The sequence below is a fragment of the Prionailurus viverrinus genome, chromosome B3, assembly GCF_022837055.1.
Source record: "Prionailurus viverrinus isolate Anna chromosome B3, UM_Priviv_1.0, whole genome shotgun sequence".
NCBI lineage: Eukaryota > Metazoa > Chordata > Mammalia > Carnivora > Felidae > Prionailurus > Prionailurus viverrinus.
Genome location: NC_062566.1, coordinates 108,613,399 through 108,641,223, shown reverse-complemented (window position 1 = coordinate 108,641,223; position 27,825 = coordinate 108,613,399). Strand labels below are relative to the sequence as shown.

At 33.1% G+C, this 27,825-nt stretch overlaps 1 protein-coding gene across 6 annotated transcripts in view; it reads right to left on the bottom strand.

Moving 5' to 3' along the window:
- GPHN (gephyrin) overlaps nucleotides 1-27,825 on the bottom strand; it is a 623,769-nt gene that overhangs the window by 192,264 nt on the left and 403,680 nt on the right. For 4 of the 6 annotated variants that reach the window (XM_047863515.1, XM_047863517.1, XM_047863516.1 and 1 more), the window contains one exon: nucleotides 17,345-17,479. In XM_047863515.1, coding sequence (XP_047719471.1) covers nucleotides 17,345-17,479 — 135 coding nt within the window. Of the gene's footprint in view, nucleotides 1-2,330; nucleotides 2,388-17,344; nucleotides 17,480-27,825 lie in introns of all 6 variants that reach the window. The other 2 variants (XM_047863519.1, XM_047863520.1) reach the window with 1 other exon arrangement.

Here is a 27,825-nt window from a genome sequence, read left to right as displayed (position 1 = left end):
TAGGAAAAAAAAAATCACCGAGTGAAATCGTACATTTACTCTGAGAGAGTATCCTTTCACATTGCCTTCTAGGTGATCTCTGAGCTCCTCCAGCTTTCGATGGAGCTACATGTAAACATCAGAAAATGAATTGAAAAAGCAACTTGTTCTCTTTTCAGTTTTCCTTTTTCCTTTTAAAAATAAGATCACAGCATTATACATTTCTCACTGCCTTTGGCAAACATTTCAAAACATTAAAGATCTTTGTATAACAGAAGAATACATGTTCAATAACCTGTGACTAGGAGCCAACGTTTTACTTTAATTATAGCATCTTTTCTCCCCAAAGTGTTAGAGTAAATAAATAAATACTGTAACTATCCTTATAATTCCTTAGAGATTCACTTTAAAATTTTCTATTTGGTAGAAATGTGGAATAAAAATACTTAAAAATTATGAAATTTGTCTTTCCTTCCCAAACACATTTTTTGATTTAAGGCTGAATGAATACATATTAAAGTAAATTGATTGAACCCTAACATGTATCTTTTTTCTTATACATATATATGTGTATATACATAATCATACTGTACATACACTTAAAAAATAATAAGCACACAATTATAACTTGAAGTTCTATACAGCCAAAAGCTGAATTTAGAGATAATTAAACACACACACACTTGCACACACAATCCAATTTATAGCAGATGGTGCTGCACTTACAGATGCCATTTTATCTTTATTTCACTATCAATAATTTCTAAAAAGTTATGTCACACTGTACCTTTTCGCTTGAATCTGACTCATAATCCATTAGGCTAAACAACAGTGGACTTATCTTCCCTTAAAGACAAAGGTAAAATATGATACCTCACAAGAGACAGTGAGGAATGCTACTGATATATCATTGGGATGCATAAACTTGTATTTTTTTTACTGAATAATTTTAACCTTCCTTGATTTTGAAACAGGCATATAATCAACACTTCCCATCCCCTCTCGTTATCCTTAGTGAAAAAAACATAAAAAAACCCAACCAACCAAACAAAAAACCCCCCACAACAAATCACTACCCAGTATACAGCAGCGTCAGAAACAGAGAAGATGGCTTGTCTGGAATAAAGGACACAAACATACAGACACACCTTCATCCATGTGCACTCATGTGTGTGCACACACACAAATAAATAAACGACAACAAAAAAAGTAAAATTAAGAAGGCAGAAGAGGCAAGGAGAAGAAGGAGTGCAGAAATTAGTGCTTCATAAATTGTTAAATGAAAATGAAGGGGAGGTGTATAAAATTTTGAATTGACTTAATATTAGGCCTTAAGGTAGTTGAATTTTGAGACATCCCAATGCAGTGAACTGTCTGTCATTTTGATTAACAGTTACTAATGCTGTTAGGACAAATGGGACTGAGAGATACAAGTAGTGGTTAATTTGGGGGGAAATTCCTCTGCACATTTTTAAAATTCAGCAAATTTTCTACCTTGCATTTATGGTGGCAGCATTAAAAGTGATCAATGACTATGTCTTTGTTTCTAAAGGGTGATAACTGGCTTACCTTTTCATTGTGATTGAATGTTAGAGTATCGAGTGCCCAAGATATATTAACCAAATAGATATTTAAAAACTAGCAAATGGGACCATCAGATCAGAAATCTTTAAGCTGTGTATTAGCAGATTACATACACAAATGGGCAAACATTTGGATATATATTAGTTTCCACTGATTGTTATATAAATTTTTTAATTGAAAAAAAACCAAATGGGATTAAAAGTGTTTAAATACTATTAGCTATACATGAGCCCATTACACCAGCATCATATAAAATTCCTTTTCTAATTCTTAAGATTCATTATATATAACAAATGTTACTATCTCATAATAGTTATTTTTCTGGTATGAACTACAAATGGTAATGACACTAAAATAAAATTTAGTTACTTTTTATAAAAAAAAGCAAAAAGGGGAGATAATATTCTGAAAATAAATATTAGTTCTCTGTGTAAGAGGAACTTAACACATAGTCAGTGACATCAATCAGAGGAACGGTTTACTCTAGAACCCCAAATTATAGGCACCTGTAATGAGACAGTTGCCCTTTCTCTTGTTTGTGGTGCCATTCAAAGCTAGTTATTTGGCAGCTTGCCTTCAGCTGGTTGCTCTATGTGCAGCTGAAACAAACAAAAAAAAAATGACCCAACAGCCAATAAAAATATTAAAATAAAAAAATGGGATGGTGAAAAATGGAAAAAGCCCCCTTCCTCCCACCACCCTCCAAAAAGGAAGAAGTGTAGGCTATAGACGAAATCTTGCCAAAAAAATGTTAGAAACATATTTACTTTGAGGGATCCAACTCTACTAGCAACTCCTTTGCTTTCATCCGGCCGTCTAATTTGCTACAATGAGGGAAGATGGGTAAAAAAGACAGAATAAAGAAAAAGTGAACTTAAAAAATTTTCTACACATTAGTAATACATGCAAAACATCAATCGACTCTTCGAGGTACCTCTTAGGATGCCAAGGAGTTAACTAACCCAGAGGCTATATGACATGCTCTGCAAATAGGCTGGTTACTAGAATTCAGTCTTTATTATAGCACTATTCCTGAGATTAGGAAACGGGCACTTACTTTTGGTTATCTTGGGGACTTCTGATGTAGCAGTTTCTGGAGTAGTGTTACATTTGCATTTGGTTTACGAAAAACAAAAAATTACAAATATACCTATGCAGAGAACTTTGTCTCTTTAAGGATTATAGTGTTTATTCCATTATAATATCAGAAACATCAATGGTATGACTAGAAACATGAGTGTTCCCTAACTGGAAAGATCAGTTCCAACAAGCACCATTCTTGGTAGGTGACAGAGTGACGCTCCTCTGCTTGCTGACCCAAGTGCTGAGGTTGTTCAGCTGTAACTGAGATTCCCAATTAAACAATTGTGCTGCCCAACCAGAAAATTTTAATGCCAGACCAATGTTAAATACATCCGCTCCCTCAAAACTGTCTGTTATTTCACTTAAATTTTCCTCTTGGGTAAGATAGAGAAAACTAAAACTGCCATTTTAAAAACTGGTTTCACTTTAAATGAGAAAAGGAAGATTCTCAACACAAAGTGTTTCATTTGATGAGGTACAAATTAGAATTTTTTTTTTTTTTGCTTTTTTATAGAGCTGTAACAAGAACTAATATTTGGTTAGAGAGGAAGATAAACAAAAAAAGTAGAGATGAAGGGTGAGGAAGCTTCAGACCAAGTGTTTTTACACTATGGGTTCCTATGCGTGCAGAATGATGGTCTTTCAGACCAGCATAGGTCAAGTTAGCTATGCTGGCTAGATGCTCGTGTGTGTGTGTGTGTGTGTGTGTGTGTGTGTGTGTGTGTGTGTGTGTCTGTGTTTGTTTTGGGAGATGGTAGAGGAAGCATCGATGTGATGCCAGGTTCCAAGTGTTAAAGTCCTCAGGAAAAATAAGACATCTGACCATGCTACAAAATTCTATTTCCTGGAGTCAGGCTGTAGATTATCTTATCCCTTTTAGGACACCACTGATAGCATATGGAGCCTGCTTAGGAATAATACTGAGAAAATGGAATTTTCATTTTGAAAAAAAGCATTATGGTACATAAGAATTATATCAACTTTTGGTTTTACTTGATATAGTTTTTACTAATGCTTCAGCATTAACTAAACATTATACACAAAAGATAATCACCAATGCTCATTCTTCTTGATCAAACAGAATTCTCAAAATTAGAAACAATGAATACTAATTAGAATGGCAACACTGTAAGAGAGGGCTTCTGAATGGGCAGGGTACTTATAATTTATATCTAGTCCTTCTCTTGTGCTATTTTCTTTGGTCTTAGAGAATATCTTTATACCAAAAGCTGTTTCCCATTTTAAGTGGAGACTCACAATATCTTGATTATAAACTAGGTAATTTCCTATAAAAATATAAATTCTAATGCCCTATGCTGCTTTCTGAAAACTTTTAGAAGCTATGAAGACTTTCAGAATTGTTACCCAGTAACAAGTAAATACCATTTTCTATACAGTGTTTTATTTCTAGAAGGCTTAAAATTACATCAATTCCGGCAACATGAAGTATCTTCTTCAAGGTTATTTGTTAATAACAAATCTAGGAACAATACCCACAGTTCCTCAGTTTCTGACTTCTAGTTTAAGGTTGTATTCCCTTTATAGGTGTGGAAATAAAAGGGCTGGAAAAAAATTGATGCTTATAAGAAGATGTATATGTATATATATGCCTCTGCCTGACTTGTGTGTATCTGTTTCTCCATTGATGGAAGAAATTTTATGTTACTGTATTTATTTATGGAAGAAATTTTTCCTCAACCATTTCAGTTCCAAATGCAAGTGCAATTACCAAAACTTAATGAGTTATAAGAAAGGATAGCCACCCGTGAACTCTAAATGTAAAAAATAGACTATAATACCAATTTAAACAAAGATTTTTGGGAGTAGACAGCTCAACTGTCAATGCTTGACATCAATTCTCTGTATATAAGTCTGGCTGTAAATTTAGACTATCACAAGAGGAAGACTTCAGAAAACCAATGTGGTTATTATCAAAGCCAGAGTGGTTGTAATTCAAGTGTCATGTGATTATTTTTGTGGCTCCTGAACCAGGTATAATAGCTAATACTGAAAAACTTCAGAAAGAATTTTTAAAAGTATGTCTCATAAACTAACATTTGAGAACTAGAGAAAAGTCACATCAATAGATCTTAAAGTTTAATACTCTCATTTATTCTAGTCAACCCTTGATCATCAATTGATGGAGTAGTATAAATAAAAGAAATTCATAGCTAATCCAAATGCCTGACTGTCATTTTTCTTTGATAATAATTTAAAAGTAATCACAAAAGATTATCATTTGGATGAAATAAATTACTTTAGTCTTCACGATAATTTTAAGAGCCTCACATCATTAGCTAATTTTACGTATATTTGCCTACGAGGCTAGACATTTTGCATCAGTAGTAACTAAGAGGAGTAAACTGCAAATATTTATATTACATATAGGATCACTGCAACATAAATGAAGTTTCACAATTGGATGGAAAGAATTGTGGGGATTATGATTGGTTGATATTATTAGTGTATATATATTAAAAATTAAAAAGTAGTAAAACAAAAAATGTTATCCCTAATAATTTTTCTACCCTGAAGAAAACCTTTTTATAAGTGTTTCACTGAGATTTCAAAAGATATAAATCAGAGGATCAAAAACATTTCAATTTTCTATTGAGCCTCTCAGCTAGAATATATTTAACAAAATATCTATTGAAAATAGTCTGAAAATATTGCAGTGTATCACCTCTTTTGCAACCTTCTGGGAATCTTTCTTCAGAGATTGATTACTGAGGAATCTATCCGCAAGGATCAATTACCAGGATGTGGCGTGTAAAAGCAGTGGAATGACTCTGCTATTTGTATTTACCTTTTTTTATGAGCTTGAATTCTAGAAATATCATGCAACAGAAGAAACTGTCTGGATGCTAATACAATATGGGTTGTTGATTACCTTTGATTTAGTCCAATTCTCCAAACCTGAGTTCACTGTAAGATCATTTCCACTGTTAACAAGATAGAAAATTACCCCATCCCACCTTTACCTCTCTTGCCAACAATAAGTAGTTGTAAACGTTACATTTGTATTAAAGCAATATGTAGATTTCGGCAAAGAAACCCAACTTTATATTAATTTTTAAAATAAAATATAAAACTTGAAAGACATTTTAGGCTTGTAAAAACCGTATTGTTATATGCCCGTATCCCTGGGTGTATGTATTCACACTTCTCTTTAGTTAATATAGATTTGTGAAAAAATTTGAGAAAAGATTTTATATTTTCTGGGTTTGAACTCCGATTTAGAGAGGTTAGGGGCTTTCTGAAGACATATCAATTAAAAAAAGCTCAGCTACTCTTAAATTCTTTCTCAGGTCTTTTTTTTTTTTTAATTTTTTTTTTTTAACATTTATTTATTTTTGAGACAGAGAGAGACAGATCATGAACGGGGGAGGGTCAGAGAGAGGGAGACACAGAATCTGAAACAGGCTCCAGGCTCTGAGCTGTCAGCACAGAGCCCGACGCGGGGCTCAAACCCACGGACCGTGAGATCATGACCTGAGCCGAAGTCGGCCACTTAACCGACTGAGCCACCCAGGCGCCCCTTAGGTCTTTTCATTAAACTTAGACTTTTATGGACTTAGACTTTTATGGACTTTTTATGGAATGCCTAATGTAGTTCTTCCCTCTTTTTCTCATGATATATTTTATATTGACTTGAATTAAAACTGCATAGATTAAACATATTTCCTTTTTTTTTTTGTCCTAGGAACTGAAGTGCTGTATTTTTAGAATTACCTAATTTATGTTCAGAACTACCCCGAGAAACAAATATTTCTAACCCTACTTTATTTTGCTACTTTTTAAAGTATGGGTATCACTGAGAGGAAATAAAACTTCTGTCTTAGAAATTATCTTCTAACCAATACCACTCAGTATATATTGGTACAGTTATAGATTGTTTCTGGTAGTTATGATTTGGAAATTTTTAAAAATGTTTTACTTTAGAGCTCAAAATTTAAACACACTCTTGTAAAGAAATATGTTTTAGGATCTAGTTAATAGTTCAATTCACTGCACTTCAGCTCTGTTGTTTCATCATAAAACAATTTGGTTTCATATGTGATTTACTGTGGTAAAGTAAAAAAGAGGGAAGGAAGAAATGTAAGATAAGTTATAATTATATGTCAAGGAAAAAGAAATACTTCAATGCATTTCTGGAGAAAAGCAATATGATTATAAATTAAACCAATAAAAGGCTGCAAAGGTTAATGAAGAAATGAGAAATCAAAAATCAGAATCTTGTTAGCAAGACACAGATCCACCAACCTCTTCCCTAAAAAAATTTTTATCCTTAGGAAATCCTTTATTTTCAAGGATCTGATTTCTTATGGTATATTAACATTTGAAATGATTTATTTATAGTTTATTATGGATTAAATTTTGATCTTTAAGTTTCTGTAATAGCTTTGATTCTAAAACAATCTATACAAAATTAGATATTTATGCAAGTTATTTCCTGCCAGAGCATAATGCAATTCATGTTTTTTCCAAAATTTTTATCTCTCTGAAAGAAATTATAAAGCCATCAATGGTGTGGTATAAAAGAGTTATTACGCACTTCGAAATAACTTTTAAATAGTACAGTGCCTGTTATTAAGAATTATTTATTATTTGTATATGAAAAAGAAAAAAATTTATTTTCAAACTTCCACTGAAATATGATACAATTTTCTACCCAGCAAGATTAAGAATAGAATGGCTTAGCCTAGATATAAAAATGCTCTGGTATAAACAAATAAATAGTTGGTTTTATGAATATTTTTTATAAATCTGAAACTAAGCAAGACATCTCTCTTATCACCAGATTTTATTTAAATAACCAAACAAACATTTTTACTTTTCTGGTTGAAAACAATATATATGTTATAAAATAACTTGCAATTCTGTCCCTGAGCAGTACTGTTTACTAGTTTTTCTAGCCTAATGGTTTTTTTTGAGCATTTTCCTATGTCATTAGATATTCTAAAAGATATGATTTTTTAGGTTATATAAATAACTGATATATGTATGTACTATAAGTTATTTAATTATAGACATTAATGTTGGTTCTAAGTTTTCATGAATATGAATAATGTTATGATAAATAATTTTGTACATAAGTCTTTGATGGCTTCTTTGATAATTTCCACTGGATAAATTTCTGGTAACTATGATTGGTTATAATGTAAGAAAAAATTTAAGGCTATATATACGTGTGTGTGTGTGTGTGTGTGTGTGTGTGTGTATATGTATATATACATACACACACACACACATATATATATATATGTGTGTGTGTGTGTGTATGTATATATAGTTGTTCACTTGAAGGTTACACAAATTTATATTCCTACTAGTGTGAATAGGAATACTATCTATCAACTCTTTATCTGATAGATTTCTTGTAAATTTTTTTTTTTTCATTTTCAGCTCCACTATAAGGTCCTTGAGGGCAGGGTCAGTAAGTCTTTATACTGCTTTATATCATATTCCCAACACCTAGCATAATTTTGACATAATATCCACTAAAAATATTCATTGAATAATTTTCTGAATTAATGTATTGTTCCGTTGTTAATAAAAACCGAATGAGTAGGGAGAGCAGACAATCCTGAAGTTGTGGGTGAGAAAATACATGACCAGTTTTAGGATATATATCTTTTTACAATAAAAAGATCTAGAGACTATTTTAGTTTGGGATATGCTCTGTATTAAAGTCATAAGTGAGACACGTCAGTAATTTTGTTCAGCTGCTTTTTGCGCAAAACATGCCCTAAACCATTAAAAATCAATTTATAGAAATCAAAACTTTTAAATTAAACTGAATGGTTGGTGTTCTTAATTTCACTATTTCTTGTATTTCTACAGATCTTACTGTCCTATCTTCCTATAACTTGAATAGAACTCTAGTGGATACCAAAAGAAACCAATATTCCATTTAAAATAGATGAGCTTGATCTGAGTAAGAAAGATCTAAAATGAGGTTAGAACATTTTCAGTTGATAATCTCTAACTTTACATAGTAGCATGGAATGCAAAAGCTGGAATAAATAAATGTAAATTATATTAATTAGATATTAATATATTATCAAAGAGAAGGGTAAATAGAGTGATAATATTTATTCAGTTAGTACAGAAACTTAGTACAGAGGAATGGGATTATAGGCCTACAGGTGATTTTAGAGAATACTTAATTTAATACCAGGATGTTACAGAAATAGAAACTGAAGTCTACTAAGTTCTCAAAAAGTTATAAAGTGGCAGACTAGGGTTGATAGCGCCTCATAGGTGCAATACTTCTACATAGTCAATGTTGTTAATTTTTCAAACAGCTTTGGATCCATAATTTTTAAATGTCTGCCAGGAAATCAGTCAAATGCAAATGCTAAACTTGCTTCTTCCATAATATCATTAAACTGAATTTATGAATATGGAAAAGTAATCTCTTTTGGTTATCTATATAAATTATAGGAATCAAGACTTATGAATTCTGCATATACTTTTAAAGGTAGAATTAATACAAGTTGCTATGTTTAACTAAGAGAAAACTAAAACATTTAACTTGTAGAAAATTATTACACTATTTTTTTTAAACTGGGAAATAGTTAACACCTAATATATCCAAATAGTAGTTGGCAAAAAAAACTGCTACATCCCTGAAACAGAATACCAAATAAGCAATAATATTGCAGAAGATAATTTTTAAAAATGTAAAGAAGTTCATGACATAGAAAGATGTTCATATTACTAAATGAATGGGATAGGTTAAAATATTATATAGTTTAATAGCTAACATTTAGTGTGAAACAGAATACCAACTTAGTAATAATATTGCAGAAGATAATTTTTAAAAAGTAAGAAGTTCATGACATAGAAAGATGTTCATATTACTAAATGAATGGGATAGGTTAAAATATTATATAGTTTAATAATAACAGCTAATGGTATAGAGGTAAAGAAACTTTCTGAAAGTCACACATCTAGTAAGTAATAAAGCTGACATTCCTCACCAGGCCTCTCAGACCCCAGAACCTGAGCTCTTAATCACGGCCTTCCCATTATTCTCCATTTATATAAAATATTTGAATTTATAGAAAAAAAGAACAGAATATATAGCAAAATTAGAAGTTGCTATTTACTAAGGGTAGTTATACAGGAATTCTTTTTTTCCCCTGTAAAATGAGCATATACATATTACTTTTTTTAAATAAAAAAAATGCCACTTTAGACTACCTGAGCTATAAAACTGTTAACTCTGTAGCTAATAATTTCTGGTTAGTTGTATCTTTTCAGGCTAATCAAAATTCATTTGCAAGTTCAGATTTCAGGATGGCAATTATACATTTCACAGTTAAGTTATACTGAACTTCAGTGATGAACATATTTTGGGAACATTCAATAATTAGGCAAGGATGGGATGAATTCCACTTTAAATTTCTATTATATATAAAGGCAGAGGAGACAATCAGATGAATGAAGAAATAGAAATCAACATCTAATCCTGGATACTTAGCAGAATGTCATAGAATAACTGTTAAAAATAATTTATAAATTCAAAATTTATAGCTAAAATATACTGTTATCATCCAATTTCAGTTTTATAAAAATATGAAATACTTTACCATATTGGGTAGTACCTTTCTCATTAGAAAAGAATATAAGAGAACCATCCTTTATTTGGAGTCTCAAAAATCTGTTTTGCTATCAAATCAGAATAAAGAGCAAAACATACATGTTGTTATAAAGGACAAAGTAGGCAATAATGAATGAGAGTGGAAATTAGTTATGTCTATAGAAGCCAGGGATTTAATAATAAATAAAACAGCTTGGTGGGTATAAAGAATACCAAGCTAGTATTTATATATGTCAGTATTAGCCCAGTAATGTTGATCTGATTTTTTAAGGAAAAGCTGAAAATTTGTATTTTTATTTAGAAATCTCATCAAGTTTAAATGTTCCAAGCTAATTAAAAAAATGGGCCATCCTCAATTATATCCCTAATAAAATTATCTTCCAATAGCTATGCTATGACTTGAAAGAGGGCTCTCTATGTATTTATTAGGACAGGATATCCCGGGGATAAATCAGTTGCTACCAAATACAGAAATAGTATCACATTGGAAATGAACAGAATTAGCTGGAAATTACAACTGGGTTATGTGTCTTCAAAAGACTCTTAAAGTCTTCTCTCGTTTTCAGTTAGGTAGGAGGAACTCTGTTCCCTGCCCTAGAATTAATCTGGATCATAGAATCAGGGTGAATCATTTATAATACTTAAGCATGGTACTGGTGGTCATTTACATAAAGGATATAATCTCTGGACTGAGAATATCACCGTAACACTGTCTTCATGGAAAATGAGATTCAGCATACATAATTTTGACCTAGGATATTTTCAAGAAACGTAAGGCAGGTTACTTATTTTACTCTACTAGTCCTTTTAAATACAGTCCATGGACCCACAAAGGTCCTTGAGACCCTTTCAGGGTCTAAAAGGTCAAATTATTTTAACATTAATTTCCTTTTTCACTATATTGACATTTGCACTGATGGTACAAAAGCAATGGTGGGTTGGTACTTTAGTGCAAATCAAGGCAGTGGATCCAAACAGTATGAATAGTCATCGTATTATTCACTACCATGTACTAATAGTTAAAAAAAAAACAAACCCAAACTAACAGTTTCAAAAAAGAAGAGCTAGTTTCATTTAACACTGTCCTCAATAAAACAGTAAATACTAATTTAAAACTTGTCCCTTGAGTATGACAAAATGGAAAATATGCATAAAATACTTCCACTGCATACCAAAGGATGAACATTGTCTCAAGAAAAAGCACTTCTGCAATTGAGGTGCAAGCTGAACTAGCCAGGTTTTGCATAGAACACTGTTTTTACTTGAAGGAATGAAAGAATGACAGACAGACTATGATTATCCAGACTTAGATGTTTGGTAGACATTTTCTCAAAACTGAATGAAATGAGCCTGTCAATTCAACGAAAACAAGACAGGATTTGTTGCTTTTTGCCAAGGATAACATTCTAGCTTTTAAATAAAATTAGAATTGTGGAAAACATATATCACCATGGGCTTGAGAGCTTCCAACGCTTCCAAAACTTTTTTTGACAAGTCTGGCGATTATATCAATGAAGATAATTTTTTTGTATAATATAATGAAATATGTCAACATTTGGAAGAACTTATATTTTCTAAGTGACCAATAAATACATTCCAAAACCATGTCCAAGTATAAGATTCATTCAAAGTTCAAGATGGCCCAACTGATTTTAATATAGCAGAGTATGGCAGAGTCCTCAACAGGGTTTTAGATTTCAGACTTCAACTAATTTTAATAAAGTATCAATTGTAAATTTTTGGTGTAGTGTCCACCAAAAGAAGATCTACAATTATGTGATAATGCTCACTTCTTTTTTTTTCTGACTACATAAATGTGTGAAGCTGAATTTGTTTCTTCATATTTCAACCAAAACATATCACAACAGACTGAAGTACAGAAGCAGGTATAAGAATTCAGTTGTCTTCTCTTAAACCAGACATCAAAATATATTTGAAAAATGTAAAACAATGCCATGTTTTTCAATATTTTTTGTTTTGGAAAATATTTTTTCTTAACAATGTTGTTTATGTTAACATATAAAGGCTTTACTATTATTTTGAAGCAAATAAATAAACATTTAAAAATTTATCAGTTTTAATTTCTAGAACAGTAAATATTGCTAGATATAACCCACATAAGCTATTTTGGGTCCTTAAAAATTTATAAGTATATAAAGAGTTCCTGAGACCATTAAATTTGAGAATTGCCAGATTTGACCATAATGTTGAGACAATGATTTGCTTAGTATTCCCCAGATAGGGCAATTAACTTTGTACAAAGGAAAACTTCTGATGTCACTAATTCTTTGCTTTCCAAACACTTTGGCACTTGTTGACTCTATATACAGAACCCATAAATTTCTATTTGTCATTAACAATTGAACAGATGTTGATATACCAATGTTGATGTAATTTCAGACAAAAGCAAAGAAATTTAGTATTTAAAGTAGTCTTACTGATTTTGTTTAGCTCTTCAAAATAGTAGAAAATAATCTGTGGGTTCCACTTAGTGTTTTTATCTTGGCTAGAATTTTTACAACTTCACAAGATTCTCCAGACTTGGGAGCCTCAGGTTTCGAACCAATGAACTAACCATATCACATAATCACGCTGGTGTTCACAAAGGAAAATAGTGACAATGTGGAATCATTTGTACAAACTAATATGACTAAGAAAAAATCTCAGAGGGAATATAGATACTAGACCTGATACTAGATCAATAATGCCATTTTTATATGTAAAGGAAATCACACTGCCTTTCAGACATACATATTGAAACTGTGAATGAAGAAAATCATTTATTCTGTATCCAGAAGAATCTAAATTCATTTGCTCAAAGGAAAATAATAGAAACCTATAGTGAAATCATAATTCTGCATTTTGTTTGAATAGAAGATTAGGCATTAGTGTATTAAATGAACACACCCTTAATATTAAGGTTATTTCAATACATATACTTTTTAGTCATTTCATAAACTTTAGTTTTAGATAGACAGTATTTATATTTTCTTCCTGAGAGGAAAAAATAAACTTGTTTGTTAGTCTGGGCACAAAATTCTATTCTAATCTCTAAGGTACAGGGGATATGTAACAATAGACTACACTTATTTTTTAAAGTCAAACTTCAGATGCTTAGGCAACAAAAAGATACTTAAATTGGTCTTTAAAAATTATTCCCTATTTTAACAACATCTACTGGGATGGTGAACTGATTGAAAGTTTGGATTTTTCCCCCCCTTTTTTGCTCTGGTCATTATTCTTTACCTCATGCTTCTTGATTTCAAACAGAGATGTTACTAACTTTTATAATGGAAAAATCAGTATTCATATAAATTGTGAGTCATGTTTACTTTACAAGAGAATTTTTCTGTTATAGAATTTTTCTTTTAGCAAACAATTTTTTGGGAGACAACCACCATGTCAGAATTTAAGTCTTCTAAATATTGCCCACTACTATTGAAATAGAATCTACATACTATTTGACATTTTTGGCTAAGCCACTGTTTTACTTAGGGCAATGAAAGATTAAAATCTCGTTTGTTCTTACAAGATACTTCACAGTGTCACAAAGCAAGTGGAGTAAAAATCATTTGTCATTTCAGACAGATTTAATTAAAACAAAATAACTGATATAAAAGAGAAATAATTTTTTCCCCACATACAATAAAATATTATCTCATTTCAGCAAATAAATATTTGTTGGAGACAAAGCCATTTAATAAAGAATTGTTTAGAGAAGATAATACATGGTTATCTTTACTAGATTTTGTACTAAAAAGGAAATCCAAATGGTATATGGTATACCTTTTGGTATATACCAAAAGGTAAATCCAAATGGTATAGATCTTGTCTGGTATATTTTATAGATCTTGTCCTCAATACAGCTGATAATTAAAAAAAATAAAAGGATAATCTATGATATGATATTGTATTATATTGTAGTAAACATATAAAATATGAACCTAAAATAATGTTTGATATTATAGTTGTCGATCTAAAAGAAAACAGATGCACACATAAGTCCTTTAGCTTAAATACTGACCAGCTGATAAAAAGCTACAGACAGAAAGGTTGGAACTACTAGCTTTTAATCATAATTTGTTTATTTAGCTGTTTTACATTTTTACAAAGACTAGGTTAAGTGCTTCTGATGGTTATTCCCAAAGTATTCTGTCCTCTGGTGATAAATCATACCACTTATACTTTATTATAATTTGTAATTGCCTGTTTGTCTGTTTGTAATGGTAAGAACAATATCTAGTTGCTCACCACTCCTTCCCCAGAACCAGGAAAAGACTCATTTAATAAATTAATAAACCCTGTTGGGGAGGCAAAGATTACATTTAATCACAGATCCAAAGCTCAGAAAAGCTGAGCAACTTGCTTAAGGTAGTGTGATTATTAAGCAGAGAAGCCAGCATTTGAATCTATATCTTCTACTATCAAGTGTTTTTTCTACTGCTGATCATTCAAGACTGTACTATATTTCTCATGTAAAGAAAATATATTTGCACATATATTTCTGCACATGACAGACTGCATATCTAACCTGAAACATAGAAGAGGGATTTCTATGAGGTTTAGTGAACACTATTAGGTACAAAATTATAAATATCAGCACCAAGATGCAGTAACAGTAACAGTAACAATGTCAAACTCACTAGTATTCTAATTTTATGCTGGCTGTCATTCATGGGATGTCTCATATATATCTCAGATTGAAGACGTTCAAAACCAAATGTATTAATTCCTTTTACCTTCAAAATGTGTTTCTTCTCTTATTATTCCTTAATATAGTTAATAACATCATTTACCCACATCTCAAATGAGAAGCCCAGCTTTCTGACTTTTCTGCCCTAAATATTCTATGCTAAAATAAACAATTCACCTAGATTTATGTGCTAAAACCTATGGCCTTGTAATTTGACTCAGCAGGCAAAGACAAAAAGTCATTATTTAAAATACATAGAACTAATAGCTGAAGTTGGATTTTGAAGTCACTGAATTAAGACTTTCATGTACTAAGGATATTTTAGTCTGAGAGTTCCTGATTGGTGATAATTGGCTGGTGACAGCCACCTTTAAAATGGTCATTATTGCTGAATTTTGTTTTGTTTTTATATATCCTTTTTGTTCCTGGTGAAATGTTCCCCTTAGAGACGTCTTCTCTGATAATCCTATTTAAGTAAGGTTTCCCTCCTATTATTTTCTATCAATGTAACTTTTCATTTCTGCTTAGCAAGAATTTCAATTTATAATTATTAAGTTACAGTAAAATTATGATTATCAGAATAATTTACATTTATCTTAATATTTATTTTAATATACATTAATTAAACTGTAAACTCCATGGGTGCAGTGACTATATGTCACTGATATAAAAGCAAATATAAGAATATTTAGTTTAGATTTTAATTAAACAGTCTTATAATTTGAGACTTTCAATAGATTAATTTGACTTTTTTATTTTTAGGATTTCACTTTAGTAAATTTGGAATGCCAAATTATTTTAAAATTGTATTTAATGTTCTCTTTGTAATTAGGATATAATTATAAAGTTTTAAAAAGGCTCAAGAACTACTATGTATAACTGAATTTAGCTTAAAATATTTATAAATGTTCATAGTATATTATTAAGGAAAAGAATACTGCATCTTGAACAGTTCTGCATTCCCAACATTTAGGTCTTAATATTTGACTAAACATTTATAGTGGACTTAAGTTTTAGCATTATTTTCTAGATTTCATAAATGAGTATAGCTTATATAATTGAGATTTAATGCAAACAGTAAATTATTTTGTTAAAAAATTTTGAAAGTCATGAATGAGATGCTTCTTTGCAATTCAAGTCTTAGAACTCCATGTTTTCATTCAGTGGAAGAGGTAAGCTGACTGGCACCTGAATGGCATTAACATACATTTTATGTCTAGAATGTTCTTACATTTTGTCTTCATTAAAGATTTAGAACCATAATTTTTTTAAACTATAAATTAATATTGGTTGTATTTGACACAAGTCTAAAAACAATGATATACAACAGTAATAACACTGTGAGGACTTTGCTGAGAAGGTTGTACCATGGAATGTAAAAGCAACCGTACTACACATATGAAGAATGGCTTGAGATCACTTCTAGTTAAGTCCAGTTGCAACATTCTTAAAACTCAGGAAAAAGTTGGAATTGAGGAAGACAGCTATATAAGTGGTAAATCTGATGACAGAGAAAGCCATAGTTTGAAAAATTACCTGCATATCTCTTGAATAAATTTAGTGAAAATTTGATATTGAACACCATATCTTATCAATTAAGAAGGAATGTTACTGTTAATCTTTTGATGCCAATATTGGATCCATCATATTGAAATGTTGAAAGCACAAATGACTAACTTAACCAGGAAAGGGACATTCCGGAAGAAAGCAGTAATAGCCATAATTACGTCTGCTACTTAATTTATCATATACATGGAGATGTGAGGCAGCAAATAAATGTCTAATCCTTTTTTCCTCCAACACATGATTCAGTACTTGGGAAAAATTGTAAAAAAATAAATACTAAAAAACTTCCTCCCTCCCCCAAAGGTTGGCATTAAAACTTTCTTTCTAATCAATTTAGATTTGTTTCCAAATATTAGGCAGCAACATTCCAAGTTGAATATGTTTGAAAAAATTTGGCATGATACTAGAGCAGGGAGCTACCCTAGCTTGGACAAGTTAAAAAAAAAACAACCCTTTGGTGACATTATTTTGTTAATTTTGCTTTTTAAAGAAATGCATTCACCCTTTGCATAAACAAGTAACTTCACATCTATACTGATGAGTATGCTAAAAAATAACAAGTCTAGAGCAAAGAAACAGGAGCTACAGAAAGTGATATCTGTAGCTGTGAATGTAGGAGTAGACATTTTACATGATATTCCTATTATCTTACTATTGGCCTAATATGCACAATCTGTAAAACAGTAAGTGGTAATTATCTTATAGTCCACTAATTTTTCATTGCATTATCTTGCATGCAATCCAACCTTGACAAACAGAGGGAAATACTGGTTAAGTTTCCCACACTCAGATAGTAGAATAGGTGTAAGGTGCCAAGGAACTGTACTTACTTTTGGTGTTGGGCAGGAAGCTGTAGAAAGGCGAGATGTAGCCTGAGCACGAGGCGATTCTGAAGGAGTAGTGCTGAGGGAGGCTGTGTCTCGTGGGAGCACCTGAACACCACGAGAAATGATGGAATCTGGAATCTGAACAAGAAAAACAAGGATGGCTTAATATTCTGAAAACACCAACAACACTGAAATCAGTATCAACACCTAACTTTTTTTCTGTGGCATTATTTGCTGCCTAGCTCTCATATATTTGGTGTCACTTACTGTTAGGTATAAATGCCTGTCCGTGAGTTTGGATATAGGTTTCTTTTTTTTTTTTTTTTAATTTTTTTCAACGTTTTTTATTTTTATTTTTGGGACAGAGAGAGACAGAGCATGAACGGGGGAGGGGCAGAGAGAGAGGGAGACACAGAATCGGAAACAGGCTCCAGGCTCTGAGCCATCAGCCCAGAGCCTGACGCGGGGCTCGAACTCACGGACCGCGAGATCGTGACCTGGCTGAAGTCGGACGCTTAACCGACCGCGCCACCCAGGCGCCCCTGGATATAGGTTTCTATCCAACAATTTGTGATAGGACAGAAACCTTCAGATTTAAAATATTTTCCCTGGTCAAATAATATTTCATGGAACTTTTTTATGAGAAGCAGTTTAGCATTATGGTTACAGAGTAAAGTGTTTGGCATTCATATACTGGCTCTGCCACGTAATAGTTATTTAATTCTTAGATATTTTCCATTTTCCTTTCAGATTCTCCACCCTTCTTCATCCTCTCTGCTCTAAACTGACCTGTATAGATAAAATCAACAAGCCATCTGTACTGTCTAGTTTCTAGTTGCATTCAGCCAGTGGGAGGCACTGCCAGGAAACTAAAGCATTAGAGGAGATTAAGATCTGGTCTTTATTCCCCTGGCTCCTTTCTACCTGGTCACCGCAGGCTGGCTAAGTCACAGCCCCTGTCAGATGACCCTTGCTTACAGCTCTTTTCTGGATTCCAGTAGGAGTTCCCTGTCTTTGCCCCATTAGGACTAGAGTATTAAGGGTTCCCAGTATTACTAGTCCCAGGGAACACTGGGACACTGCATTGTCTTGTTGCTTTCCCTATAACCTGCCCAAACTTTTGTAGGCACTATTGTCCCTTCATTAAACTCTTCTCAGTTATCCTTTTAACTATGCTATGACTTCTGCTGGGACACTGACAGCTATAATTTTTAAATCACCATTTCCTTTATCTAAAAAAAATGAAGCTAATGATAGTATCTACCTCACTGGATTACTATTGAGGGTTAAATAAGATACTGTATATAAATTATCTAGCACTTGTAAGTAGTAAATACTTAATGTTTATTATTATTGATATTACACCTATCAACGTGATACTGATGTAACTGAGTGTCACTATTCTAAAAATATATAAACAACATGGATTATTTATTTTTAAAATTACTAATTATGTTGATTATAAAATTATTATTTTGCAGCATGCATAATTTTGTTCTGGGCTAGTACTAATGGGTTTAGGTTTTCTAATCTCAAAATGAGAACTTGACCACTTTCAAGTTTTGTGCATAAGAGGGGATGTATATGTGATAAAAGGATAAATAATTAACTAATATTCAATCAGCAAGTATCACTTACTATGTGAAAACAAGGAAGCAGCAGCCAGACTTTATGACTGGGAAAGTACTGCTGTTCTTATGTATCATCTGTTTCTCCCAAAGGACATAATACAATTTCCATAGAAGCTCTTTTATTTAGTTTCCATACCAACATCCTCATTACTGATGTTATTGCTACCATGTTAGGGCCTAACATTTTATGTGATTTATAAAGAATATTCCCATAACTAGGGTGAAGGCAATGGGAATTCTGAGAAGAAAAACTGCTCTACCTAATACATTTGAGTACTGAATTGTGATAAATATTTTAAAGAAATGGTGGATAGTCTGGTTTAAAAGAGCTATATGTTGCCACTTATGTCTAATAAAAAAGGCCAAGTATTGGATAGAAAGTCAAAGAAGGCTCCTATTGTACTTCACTTGACACCATGTTTCTCTACTTCATAGCAATTTCCACATTTATACTATATTTATATGTATACTACATTTAGATGTCTATCTCACATCCTAGAATGCACTGTCATGATGAAACTGTGCTTTTGCTACTATTGTATGCCCAATACCTAAGAAAGCATATGCTCAAAGTAGGATGTATGTATGATATATAGATTGCCAGACTCACACACACAAGTATACATATACTACACATCTCTCTCTATGTGTGTGTGTGTGTGTGTGTGTGTGTGTGTGTGTGTGTGTATGAATGTAAACAGAACAGCAGGATATTTCAGGGAAGAGATAAGTTTAAATTTGAAGGACATACTTTGGGGTTAATAGTCTGGAGATACCCAATGAGCTATTAGAAATATGAGCTGGAATGGCTAACATTAAAAACTCAGGCAACAACAGATGTTGGCGAGGATGAGGAGAAAGAGGATCTCTTTTGCATTGTTGGTGGCAATGCAAGCTGGTGCAGCCACTCTGGAAAACAGTGTGGAGGTTCCTCAGAAAACTAAAAATAGAACTACCCTATGACCCAGCAATTACACTACTAGGCATTTATCCAAGAGATACAGGTGTGCTGTTTCGAAGGGACACATGCACCCCCACGTTTATAGCAGCACTATCAACAATAGCCAAAGCATGGAAAGAGCCCAAATACCCATCGATGGATGAATGGATACAGAAGATGTGGTAAATACATACAATGGAATATTACTCAGCAATCAAAAAGAATGAAATCTTGCCATTTGCAACTACGTGGATGGAACTGGAGGGTATTATGCTAAGTGAAATTTGTCAGAGAAAGATAAAAATCATATGACTTCACTCATATGAGGACTTTAAGAGACAAAACAGATGAACATAAGGGAAGGGAAACAAAAATAAAAAAACAGGGAGGGGAACAAAACAGAAGAGACTCATAAATACGGAGAACTGAGGGTTACTGGAGGAGTTGTGGGAGGGGTGATGGGCTAAATGGGTAAGGGGCTTCAAGGAATCTACTCCTGAAATCATTGTTTCACTATATGCTAACTAATTTGGTTGTAAATTTAAAGAAATAAAAAATAAAATAAAAAAAAAAGAAATATGAGTCTAGAGCGCAGGAAAAAGTTAAGGATTAGATATACACTTTGGGAGGGGCACCTGGGTGGCTCAGTCAGTTAAACATCTGATTTTGGCTCAGGTCACAATATCATGGTTTGTGAGTTCGAGCCCCATGTTGGACTCTGTGCTGACAGCTTGGAGCCTGGAGCCTGCTTCAGATTCTGTGTCTCCCTCTTTCTCTGCCTGCCCCCTCCCACCCCCCCCCCCCCCCCGCCAACTTGTATTCTGTCTCTCTCTCAAAAATAAACATAAAAAAAAGATATATAATTTGGTAATTATCAATGGAGGTGGTAGTTTCAGCCATGCAAATGTTTCAGATCATCCAAGGACAGTATGTAAAAGAACAAAAGATGATGGCTGATAATTCTAGGTAAGATCCATATTATGGAACTCAGAAGATGGATAACAGAAGAAAAAATTGAGGAGGAAAAAAAAAGAATCTGTAAATGAAATAATAGTACATCCTATTTTTCCTTGAGCAATCAGGATTTGTATCTATCATACTGGCTCAATATTAAATACCAAATTTTTCATTTTCAAAAGTATTTCAGTTTGGAAGATAAATTATTTGGTTTTCAAATCTTTAAGAAATTGTTAAACACTTAAAAGGAAAATCAAGACAGTGTGAACATAAGGGAAGGGAAGAGAGAAGAAACCTTCAAGGAGATGTTAAAAGATATCAACTATTATAATATGAGTAGGATGAGAGTTGGAAAAAAGCCACTGAGAGCCTGAAAGACTCCACCAAAAAACTGTGAGAACTTATAAATGAATTTAATAAAGGTTCAGGATAAAAATCAGTCTACAGAAATCTGATGCATTTCTATATACACATAATGAAGCAGTAGAGAAAGAAACAAGTAATCAATTAAATTTACAATGGCACCAAAAACAATAAGATACCTAGGAATAAGCTTAACCTGAAGATGTGAAATATAAAACACTGATGTAAGAAACTGGAGATGACACAAAGAAATGGAAAAACAGTCCATCCTCATGAAATGGAAGAACAAATATTGTTAAAACGTCTCTACTATCCAAAGCAGTTTACATGTTTAATGCAATCCCTATCAAAATATCACCAGCATTTTTCACACAGCTAGAAAAAACAATCCTAAAATTGGTATGGAATCATAAAAGATCCCGGATAGCCAAAAAGCAACCTTGAAAAAGGAAAACAAAGCTGGAGGTATCACAATTCCAGACTTCAAGTTATATTACAAAGCTGTAGTGACCAAAACAGTATGGTACTGGCACAAAAATAGACAAATCAGTAGAACAGAACAGAAAACCCAAAAATGAACCCACAATTATATGGTTGATTAATCTTTTACAAAGCAGAAAAGAATATTCAATGAGACTTGAAATCATAAAAATCCTAGAAGAGGACACAGGCAGTGACCTCTTTGACATGGGCTGTAGCAACTTCTTTGTAGATATATCTCCTGAAGCAAGGGAAACAAAAACAAAAATAAACTACTGGGACAACAGAAAAACTAAAAGGCAACTGACAGAATAGGACATGATATTTATAAATTAAATATCCAATAAAGGGTTAGTATCCAAAATGTATAAAGCATTATAAAACTTAATACCCAAAAAGTAAATAATCTAATTAAAAAATGGGCAGAAGACATGAAAAGACATCTTCTAAAAAAAGACATACAGATGGCCAATAGACACATGAAAAGATGCTCAACATCAGTGATCATCAGGGAAATGCAAATCAAATCTACAATGAAATATTACCTCATACCTGTCAGAATGGTTAAAATCACTAACACAAGAAACAATGGTGTTGGTAAGGATATGGAGAAAGAGGAACCCTCTTGCACTGTCGGTGGGAATGCAAACTGGTGCAGCCACTCTGGCAAAGTATGGAGGTTTCTCAAAAAGTTAAAAATAGAACTACCCTACTATCCAGTGATTGCACTACTAGATATTTACCCAAAGAATACAAAAATACTAATTCAAAAGGACACACGAACCCTGATGTTTACAGCAGCATTACCTACAACAGCCAAACTATGGAAACAGTCCAAGTGTCCATCAACTGATGAATGGATAAAAAAGATGTGGAATATATATACGTGTGTGTGTGTGTGTGTGTGTATACATTTACATACATAAAAAAGATTTAAATCTTGTCATTTCTAATGATGTAGATGGAGCTAGGGAGTATTATGCTAAGCGAAATAAGTCAGTCAGAGAAAGGCAAATCCCATATGATTTCATTCATATGTGGAATTTAAGAAACAAACAAAACAAATGAGTAAATGGGAAAAAAAGAAAAAAAAAAGAAAGAGAGGCAAACCAAGAAACAGACTCTTAACTATAGAGAACAAACTGATTGTTACCAGAGGGGAATTGGGTATGGGGATGAGTAAAATACATGATGGGGATTAAGGGGTGCACTTGCTGTGATGAGCACTGGATGTTGTATGGAAGTATTGAATCACTACCCATACACCTGAAACTAATATCACACTGTATGTTAGGTAACTGGAATTTAAATAAAAACTTTAAAAAATGTCATTAGATCCAGCAATTAAAGAAGTTACCAGTAGAGTAAAAAGAGTAGAAGTGAGTTGAGGAAGCAAGTGGGATGATAAAGTGGGGTAATTTGTAAGAAAAGAGGAGATACATTCACTGTTATTTTTTCCTTTCATGCTTGAAGTGAAAATCCATTAATGAGAAAAATGGGGAAATATAAGTGGCAAAGATAACTTTCATAAATATCTGGATATATATGTTGATGAATTAGCAGGGAGGATAACTAAGGATTTGGGCAAGGAATTATCAATAACGTGGATCTAGTTATAACTGGCAACCATAAACTCACAATTTCATTATGTAGCCTAGAAATAAATTTTCCACCTATCTCAAAAGAAACTTAGGCAAAAGATAAACTTCGAAATTCTTTGCAGGAGTAGTTATTAGTTGTCTGAGAGGCAGTTATTTCTTTCTTTTTTTTTTAAGTTTATTTATTTTGAGAGAGAAATGGACAGAGAGAAAGAGACAGAGAGAGAGAGAGAGAGAAAGAGAGCGAGAGAGAGCGCACCTGATGGGGAGAGGGGCAGAGAGAGAGAGGGTAAGAGAGAATCCCAAGCAGGCTCCGTGCTGTCAGTTCAGAGCCTAATGACAGGCTCAAACCAACGATGAGATCATGACTCAAGCTGAAATCAAGAATCGGATGCTTAACTGACCATGCCACCCAAACGCCCTGAGAGATAGCTATTTCATTATTTGATGAAGACAGGTACCCAATTATAAGAGGTAAAACAAAAACAAAAACAAAAACTGGAGGTAAGGAAAAGGAGGCAGTGAATATGGATTACTCAGTTGATGGGCATTTGTACTGTCTCCGTTTTGGAGACACATTGAACAATGCTAGTTTGAATATTCTAGCATGTATCATGATTAATTTTAGGATACACACTCAAACACACACACACACACACACACACACACACACACACACACACACACTCAGAAACAGATTTGCTGGCTTTAGGGTAGGCATACCCTCTTTTACAAATTTCCAAATTGGTTAAGGCAATTTATATGTCTATCAAAAGAAAATGGTGATAGTTCCTCCTACTCCACAACTTATCTCTACCTAGTATTGTCCATACTAGCAATTTTTTTTTTCAAATCTGGTAGTAGTAATAATATGTTTTTGAGGGCTTGATTTTCCTTTCCCTATTAATGAGAAAAAGCATTATTTTATATGTTTATCAGGCATTTAGATGTTCTTTTTGGTAAAGACCCTCTTCAAGTCTTTTGCTCAAATATTCCCTTATTGGGTTGTCCTTTTTAAATAAATTGTTAGATGTCTGTATTTATTCTGGATAACTAGTTCTTTATCAGTTTTGTATGCTGAAAACATCTATTTCTATTTTATAGCTTGTTGTCTTACTTAATCATGTTTTATGATTAATAGAACATTTTAATTTAGCCAAATATACCAATAGTTTCCTTTATAGTTAGTGGTCTTTGTGTCCTAAAAGGAATCCAGTGGAAATGGCAGAGTAGGAAATGTGAAAATTCTATCACACCATGAAAGAGAGGAATAAACTAGCAAAAACTGTCAGAATCAACTTTACCCCAAATCTAAAAACTAAAAGTTTATAGCAACCAGGTGAATACTTAATCAAGAAAAAAAATCAAAAATAAAAAAACAACAACAACAAAAAACCAATTCCTCCACTAAACAGCTCAGTGGTAGACTTGAAGACACAGCTCACATTCCTCATAAGGTTCTTAGTATTGGAGGGAGAATAAACCTTATTCTTAAGAATTACAGTTCTTTGGGGCGCCTGGTGGCGCAGTCGGTTAAGCGTCCGACTTCAGCCAGGTCACGATCTCGCGGTCCGTGAGTCTGAGCCCCGCGTCAGGCTCTGGGCTGATGGCTCGGAGCCTGGAGCCTGTTTCCGATTCTGTGTCTCCCTCTCTCTCTGCCCCTCCCCCGTTCATGCTCTGTCTCTCTCTGTCTCAAAAATAAATAAACGTTGAAAAAAAAATTAAAAAAAAAAAAAGAATTACAGTTCTTTGTTTCAACATGTCAGTTAGTTCACTGAAGGGCATTTAGGGCTTGCTTTTATTTCTCCTAACCTCAAACTCTCCCAGGGCTCCTACAGCTAACCAGCTGGTGGTACTGCCCAAAAATGTAAAGACAAATATATTAACTACTGCTGTCTGGGCAAGGGATAACAGTTGGGACAAAGAATAGACTAACAAAAACTTGGGAGGAAAGGCAATGTAATGAAACGCTTTCAGGCATAAGGACTTTGAAAAACTCCCACATATTCCTGGGAATCTAGAGGTCATATTTATGCCCAGGGTGGCCACATCCTCAGAAGACTTCACCTAATATTTCACCTCTTGTCAAACTTCAGACTCTGCACAAGCAGGAAATCAAGGCTAAGTCAAAACTTTAAACTGGCTGAGTGCTGAAGGCATGCCCTGACACATATACAGAGTCCAAATGCAAAGAATGAGAGATTTTTCTTTTTCAGTATATATTTATCCCAGACATTTAAGGAAATCTCTGTTGAATCACTAGCTGATCAAAAAGCTAATGGAACAGAGACTTCAATAACCACACACAATAAATAATAAAACTTGACAAGAAAAGTTAATCAACAAACCAAAACCTATAATTATGACAAAGAGCAATGATATGCGTAATGGGAGTCCCAGAAGAAGAGAGAAAGAGGCAGAGAAAATATTGGAGGAAGTAATGACTGAAAACTTTCCAAATGTGATGAAAGACACAAATCTATATACCCAGGACGTTCAACAATTCCAAGTTAAAGAGATTTATACCAAGACACATAACAAATTGTTGAAAGTAAAAGATAAAGAATTTTGAAAGCAGCAAGAGAGAAGCAATTCATATGAGAGATTCCCCCAATTAACAGCTGATTTCTCAGCAAAAACAATAAGGGTCAATAGGTAGCAAATTAACATATTCAAAATGCTGAAAGAAAATGGTCAACCAGAAATTTTATATCTGGCAAAAATATAATTCGAAATGAAAAGGAAATCAAAATATTCTCAGATAAACAAAAACAGAGTTCAATACTAGTAGACCTTCCCTACAAGAAATGCTAAAAGGAGTCCTTCAGGCTGAAATGAAAGTACATTAGATAGTAACTTGGGATTCACATGGAGAAATAAATAAACTGGTACTCTACAAGGTAGACATAAAAGTATTAACACATATTTTGGTAAATCTAATACCATTTAAAAATAAAACTATATAAGAAAATAATTATAAATTTGTGTTGGTGTACACACAAGGTATAAATATGTATATTGTGAAAATAACATAAGTGAGGGAGATGGGACAAAGTTTTTGCATAATATTTAAGCTCATTTGGTATTAATTCAAATTAGACTGTTACAAAGTAAGATGTTAATTTAACCCCCAGAGCAACCACTAAAAAGATAACTAAAAGAATATTTGCCAAAAAAATGAGAGAAAAATAAAAATGACACACTAGAAAATATCCAGTAACTTGTTTTTAATGTTTATTTTTGAGACAGAGAGAGAGAGAGAGAGAGACAGAGAGAGAGAGACAGAGAGAGAGAGACAGAGAGAGAGAGCGAGGGAAAGGCAGACAGAAGGAGACACAGAATCTGAAGCAGGCTCCAGACTATGAGCTGTCAGCACAGAGCCTGATGTGGGGATTGAACTCATGAACTGTGAGATCATGACCTGAGCTGAAGCTGGACGCTTGACCAACTGAGCCACCCAGGTGCCCCTAGAAAATACCATTATTCAAAAATGAAGGAAGTAATGAAAAAAGTGAGGCATAAAAATAATAAGATATATAGAAAACAACAAACTGGAAAAAAAAAAAAACCACCTTACCTTATCAGTAATTATGTTAAATGTAAGTGGATTAAACTACCCAAATAAAAGGTAGAGACTAACAGAATGGATTAAAAAAACATTATCTAAGTACAGTACATATTTTAGATCCAAAGACACAAATAGGTGGAAGGTCAAAGAATGGGAAAATTTATCTTATGCAAACGGTAACCAAAAGAGAGCTAGAATGAAAAAAAAAAAAAAAAAGACAGCTAGAATGGCTATAATAATATCAGACAAAATGGACTTTAAGATAAAAACTGTTACAAGAGACAAAAACGTGAAATAATGATAAAAAAGGCCAATCCATCATAAAATGTAAGAATTATAAACATATCCACACCTAATGAGAGCCCCAAAGTATATGAAGCAAAAACTAATAGTATTGGTGAAAAAGTTTAACAATAATACTGAGAGACTTCAATGTTCCACTTTCAATAAATGGTTAGAACAACTCATCAGAAGATGCAACAAGTAAAACAGAAGATTTGACCGACGTTATAAATCAGCAACAATACAGAGGAAAAAATCTACCTGATAACAGTAAAATACACTTTTTTTCTCAAGTGAACAAGGAACATTTTCCAAGTAGACTAAATGTTAAGCCACAAAATATGTCTCACTAAATACTGAAATCATACAATGTATCTTCTCTAACCATAATGAAAAGTAAGTAGAAACCAATATAGAAATAAATTGGGAAATTTACAAATATGTGGAAATTAAACATTCTTTTTTTAAGTTTATTTATTTATTTTGAGAGGGAGCGGGAGACTGTGCATAAGAGGGGGAGGGGGAGAGAGTAGGGTGGGAGGAGAGAGTGGGGTGGGGGGAGAGGGAGAGAGGTGGGGGGAGAGGGGGAGAGAGAGACAGAGAGACAGAGAATCCCAAGCAGTCTCTGCACTGTCAGCACAGAGCCCGATGGGGTGCTCGAACTT